Genomic DNA, 6,215 nt, shown 5'->3' on the forward strand with positions numbered 1-6,215 from the left:
TATAAGCTAAAAGTAACAAAAATCTAGCTACATGCTAAAAGTAACAAAAGGCTATCTATAAGCTAAAAGTAACAAAAATCTAGCTACATGCTAAAAGTAACAAAAGGCTATCTATAAGCTAAAAGTAACAAAAATCTAGCTACATGCTAAAAGTAACAAAAGCCAAAAGCTAAGAGCAACAAAAGGCTACCTAAATGCTAAAAGTAACAAAAGCCTAGCTAAAAACTAAGAGCAACAAAAGGCTAGCTAAATGCTAAAAGTAACAAAAGACTAACAAAAAGTAACTAAAAGCTAGCTAAAAGCCAAAAAGAACAAGAACCTTGCTTAAAGCTAAAAGTAACAAAAATCTAGCTACAAGCTCAAAGTAAAAGGCTATCTAAAAGCTGAGAGTAACAAAAAACTAACTACCGTACACGTTAAAAGTAACAAAAGCTAGTTACACGCTAAAAGTAACAAAGCTAGCTATATGCTAAAAGTAACAAAAGCCTAGCTAAATGCTAAAGTAACAAAAGGCTAGCTAAAAGCCAAAAAGAACAAGAACCTTGCTAAAAGCTAAAAAGCTACCTAAAGGCTAAAAGTAATGAAGGCCTAGCTACAAGCTAAAAGGAGCTAAACGTTGTCTAATATCTTGTATAAAAAGGCTACAAAAATTCTAAAACTATTAAAAGCAACACAAGGTTTAATAAGCTAAAAGCAGCAGGATGTTAGCTAACAGCTAAAAACAACAAAAGTTTGTTAAAACTACCCAGAAAGTTGTTTAAACATTTAAGGAGGAAAAATTGAAACGCTGCATAAAAGGCAAAAATGAAGCAAGCATGCTGAAGCAAATTTAAAAGAGAAAGTTTTTGGAGGAAATTATGCAATTTTAATTTTTTTTGTATATTCTGTTAAGTATATAAGTTATAAAAACAACAAGTCCCAGCCAGCACCCATCTCCTGAAAGAGCTGAATGTTTTGACATAAATGACTAAAAGTATTCTGAAGTAGTTGTAAAAACAGGGAAAACTATGGTGTGAATGTTAAACCAGTCTTCTTTCATTAAACCAACATTCACAATAAAAATCTGATACGTTCTGCAGCCACAGACGGTGCTCGATACCTGCGTCCGAGACATTCGCCTCCTCCTTCTGCACCAAACCAAGCACAGCAAAGCAGGAAAAAAAAACACAAATTAGAAGACAAGGAAACAGCAACAATATGGGGAATAAAGCTTTAGGGAGTGGGAAGAAGCGCAACCACACGCACATTCAATAGAGGAGTTGAGACGAGGCAGCAAAAGAGGCCAGCAAATTTTAAATCCTTTTCACAAGCGGAGAGGGGAAGAGATAAAAGGAGGGTGGATTGAAAGGAGTAGGGAGGCAGCAATAAGCTGTGAGCGTGACCGTACACATGATGGTAGCAGTCTAAACACTGGAGCTGAATGTGGAGACGGGGGGGGGGGGGGGGGGGGGGGGGGTAAGATACACTTTAAATACAATATATGTCCAGCATCAGAGGCGGACTTATTCATTTGGGGGTCCAAGGCAACACACAGGGGCCCCCGAACTTTCCTACGTTTTACCTTTTAAAAACACATATTTAGCAGCGCCAATGAAAAACCTACATCCATGCTGTATATTATTTAGATATGTCCAAGACTACAGTGATGTGTGCTCACAGCGGAACTGAAAACAGGATTTAAAACCTAGAAGTCAGTTTCTGGCAAAGTGAAAGTTTGTGACATGGATAAAGAATGTGCAATCTGCCCCCGAATGCACAATAGATCTGACACCTGCACATGTACAGTATAAGCTTCTCGTTTCAGCATTCATGATGATGTTTTTTCAAGATCAGTTGATCTCTGACTTATTAATGATAAATATTAATGGTTTCTGTATCGAACTGTTCAATACACACTATGTATGGAACAATACAGATTTCTACAATTAATTTTATCAGCTTGTCTTCTGCAGATGCTCTGTGTTGAAGGATCAGTGGATCTGTGTTCAACTACTCCACCTAGGCTGCATTGTGGAGCACAGATACACTGAGAAACTTGCTGTTTCAGCAAATTTAATTTAAAAACTACTTTTGAGGTTAAACAAATGTTCATAATTAATTTTTAGGAATTAAAAGTTAAGAAGGGCATGGACATTTCTCTTTTTTGTATCGAAAAAATATCGAACTTTGAGACTAAAGTATCGAACCACATCGTTTGTACTCCTAATAAATATATTTTGTCCATTTTTGAATAGTCACTATCTTTCTAAATTCTCCCACGCTGCTTTGCTGCTTCACCTTTGTGCAGCTCTTGTTTTACTGGTAGCAATAACATTTTCAATATACAGCTTTAAAACATGACAATGCTGAAGCTAAAAGGGTCGTGCTCCAATTAGCATCGAGCCTAAAAGCTGCTGTGAAACCACTTTTCAAGCCTCATTAAGACTCTGCTCAAATTTCAACTGAGAGAAGAAAAACAGATTCTACACATTTTACTGTAAAATGATGTGAGCAAACAATAAAAACACTAAAATAAACATGTTCTGGTACTGTGTGTTATAAAACAGTCCAGTTAAAGCATATTTAAATTTGTCATTTGAGCAGAGATGGGTGAGGGTTTGTATAATCTCCTCTGAGCTTTTTCGCCGGTACGTCTCTGTAAAAAAAATTAGTGTTCGTTAATTGAAATCGTGACGAAACCGTATAAACCACATAAATGTTGAATAGATAAAAATGTGAAGAGAATGACCATACAACACCAGTTACTGGAGTCTGAACGGTGATTTAATGCTTTCAGTGCAGGCAAGAAATCAACGCTGCAGGAAAACTGGAAATGCAGGTCTATTTATCAGGTTCTTCAGCGCCTGGTACGCCCACTACAGGCCTACGGCTGAATTGCAGACACTCGAACAGAAATCCTTTCCTTATGTTTTATTAACCGGTTTTTTGTGTTGTCATGGTGTTTCAGGCATGTACAGTGGGTAAAATAAGTATTGAACACGTCACCATTTTTCTCAGTAAATATGTTACTAGAGGTGCTAATGACATGAAATTTTCACCAGATGTCGGTAACAACCCAAGTGATCCATACATACAAAGAAATCAAACCATAAATGNCCTCCAGTTCTTCTGCATCGGCATTTTCTAAATTATTTCCTTTGAAGAGCAGAGCAGCAGAGCAGCAAACAAAGAAGGGAAATTAAAAGAATTAAATAAAAAAAAAAGAACATTTTTTTTTGTTTTTGTTTGTGTTACCTGAATGTAGGAGAGTATGTCTGAGGTGAAGAGTGTGTGGCAGAATTGGGAAACAGGTCTGGACTTCCGAATACGCACTGACCGAGCACATTGCGTTCTGGGAAATATAACAAATAAAATCCATAACCTCGTTTTAGATCTGGTCGATGGCAGCTGCAATCCAAACAATTTTTGATAAATACAATAATTATTGTGTCCCTTTGAGTCAATAAAAAGCAGAAGATTAATCAAAAATGACAATTTGGGGTTTAATTTTGTTCGTCTCCTCATTGCTGTCCTCTCTGCGCTCGCCGTGTCTCTAAGCCTCTTTCAGACTCACTGGCTTTACTCTCAGGTGAAGCAAGCACTTTGTTTACCTGGACGGGTCGCTGTCGATGGCCTCGGCTGAAAGAAAAATAAACAAAAATAAAATGATCAAAATCTAAAAGCGCGTGAGGAAAATTCAATGGTGCAAATGAAAAACCAAGAAGCCGACCTTTCTGTATGGCCTCTTGTAGAAGATCATGTTTGGCTTGAAGTTTGGAGGACAGAGAGCTGCTGATGAGGAACTCTTTCACTTTCTAAAATAATAATAATAATAATAATAATAATAATAAACTACAATAAATTCAAAATGTTTATTCTCAGTAAAAACATATTTAAATCACTTTTAACATACTGTAAAGTAGTAGGTCTCTGTCTCTTGCTGATTGGCTCGACGCTTAGCAAGGGCGAGTTTGGGGGCGGAGCTTCCCCCGGCTGGCTCATGTGATAGGCTGCTGGGCACGTCGGGGGCGGGGTTACAGTCGCTGTCGCACATGGACTCTAACAGGGCCGCGAGCGTGGCTTTGAGCGTTTTACTGATCTGAAAAAGAAGCAGAAATGGTTGTTTGTTGTTTCTAAAGTCATAATCCAACCAAGAAACAAACAGAACAATTCACAAACCTCCTCTGTTTCCAACGTAACCGAGGCGAGTCGAGACTGAAGCTGCTGGAACCTGGTCTCCAGCTCGTACCTCACCTGGCTCTCCGCACTTACCTCGCACACCTGAAAGACAAAAAAAAAAAAAATAGCTATGGTTGCCAGGCCCATCAGGAATTTTCAACTAAGCAAATGAAGTCATCTTTTGCAAACAAATTAAAGCTCAGTAAGTACTTTAATTCACACAGACTAGCTTCTGGGTCTTTTGACAAGAAGTTATTGTTGCAAATTGAATATTTGAAAAGATATAGCTAATATAACCAACATTTGTTAGCACTGCTTTAACATCTGTTTGTCACAGTGCCATCTACAGCAGGTAAGATAATGGCTGCTCAAAACCTTTCTACTGAACTCCACTTCAACTAATCTTTTAAACACAAACATCTCTAGAGATAAAAATGTGAGTGACAAAAATAATGAATAGCAAACTGCAAACTAAAAATAACAAAAGGCTATTTAAAAGCTAAAAGTAGCTAAATGTTGCTAAAAGCAAAAAGTAGCAGAAGACTAAGAGGTAAAAGGCAAAATAAATTAAAAATGTAGCTAAAGCAAATAGTGGCAAAAAGCTATTTAAAAGCTAAAAATAACAAAATGTTGCTAAAAACAAAATGTAGCAAAAAACTAGTCAAATTTACCAGGTTATTTAAAACTAAATGTAACAAATGAAGGCTAAATGCAGCAAAGCATTTGCTAAAACTAAAAGAAACAAATGCAAACCAAAAGAGGTAAAAGGCTAACTAAATTTAGCAAAAGATTAACTATAAACTGAAATAGCAAAAGGTTAGCTAAATTTTGCTGCATAACTAAAAACTAAAGTAGCAAAAGGGAAGCTAAAAGTAACAAAAAGCTAACTAAAAGGCTGAAAGTAGCAAAATGCTAGCTAAATTTTGCTGCATAACTAAAAACTAAAGTAGCAAAAGGGAAGCTAAAAGTAACAAAAAGCTAACTAAAAGGCTAAAAGTAACATAAGGCGAGCCAAATGTTACAAGTAGCAGAACATTAGCTAAAATTCAAAGTTCTGAAGGAAGAAACAATAAAATAAGAAGGTTATATGCTGAAGCAGAATTCAGGCAGTTTTCCAGCTGTGCTTTACATAAAAAAGTCCCACTCATGTCCATCTTGTCCAACACGTCCACCTGTCTCACAGTGAGCGTACCTGATCCCCCTCATGCGGGTGGTAGTTAAACCTGAACGGCAGGCAGAAAGCTGCATCGTGCTGCTGTAGCAACGCGTCCCTGTCCCCGCTTTGGTCCAGGGACGTCACAGCGGCCTCCAGCTGCTTCAGCCCCGTCTCCTCTGTCTTCTGGATCCGCCACCGGCTGGCCAGGTAACACTTCATCACTCTCTCCAGGGACAGGTGGAAACCCAGGTCGCCGCACTGGAACGAAAACGCAGGAGGAGGATGACGGAGTGGAAGAAGACCAAGTGGGTCGAAAAGTGGTGGCTTCATGTGTGGGGTGCCGTTTGTAAAGTTACAGTCAAAAATTACCACCAATATTTTTGTTTTATTTAGCCTTTCATTAGAAAAAAAGAACAGATTTATTTTTCAAAGTCAGTTTTTTACCATATGATTCATACATTTATAAATGTCATAGTTTATAAACTAAATATTTAACTTGTGACTTAAATATTTAGCTAGTTACCTAAATATTTAGGTTGCAACCGAAATATTTAGGTGGCTAGCTAAATATTTAAGTTTCAAGCTAAATATTTAGCTCAGAACTAAACATTTAAGTCACAAGTTAAATATTTAGCTTGTGACTTAAATATTTAGTTTTGAGCTAAATATTTAGCTTGAAACTTAAATATTTAGCCAGCAAGTTCAATATTTAGCTCCACCTAAATATTTAACTTAAATATTTAGCTAGATACCTAATATTTAGGTTGCAACTTAAATATTTAGTTAACAAGCTAAATATTTAACTTGTGACTTAAATATATAGCTAGCTACCTAAAATATTTAACTTGCTAGCTAAATATCTAAGTTTCAAGCTAAACATTTAGCTCAAAACTAAATATTT

The 6,215-nt window shown here is 36.8% G+C and overlaps 1 protein-coding gene across 1 annotated transcript in view; it reads right to left on the reverse strand.

Annotated features, from left to right (window-relative positions):
* LOC106522991 (SLIT-ROBO Rho GTPase-activating protein 3) overlaps positions 1 to 6,215 on the reverse strand; it is a gene marked incomplete at its 3' end in the record, with an annotated part of 27,658 nt that overhangs the window by 4,123 nt on the left and 17,320 nt on the right. The window contains 6 exon segments of the mRNA XM_014016268.1: positions 3,235 to 3,331; positions 3,591 to 3,618; positions 3,710 to 3,794; positions 3,893 to 4,078; positions 4,159 to 4,260; positions 5,351 to 5,572. Of these exon segments, the coding sequence (XP_013871722.1) occupies positions 3,235 to 3,331; positions 3,591 to 3,618; positions 3,710 to 3,794; positions 3,893 to 4,078; positions 4,159 to 4,260; positions 5,351 to 5,572 (720 nt within the window).

This window comes from Austrofundulus limnaeus, unplaced genomic scaffold (genome assembly GCF_001266775.1).
Source record: "Austrofundulus limnaeus strain Quisiro unplaced genomic scaffold, Austrofundulus_limnaeus-1.0 Scaffold142, whole genome shotgun sequence".
NCBI classification, from domain to species: Eukaryota; Metazoa; Chordata; class Actinopteri; order Cyprinodontiformes; family Rivulidae; genus Austrofundulus; species Austrofundulus limnaeus.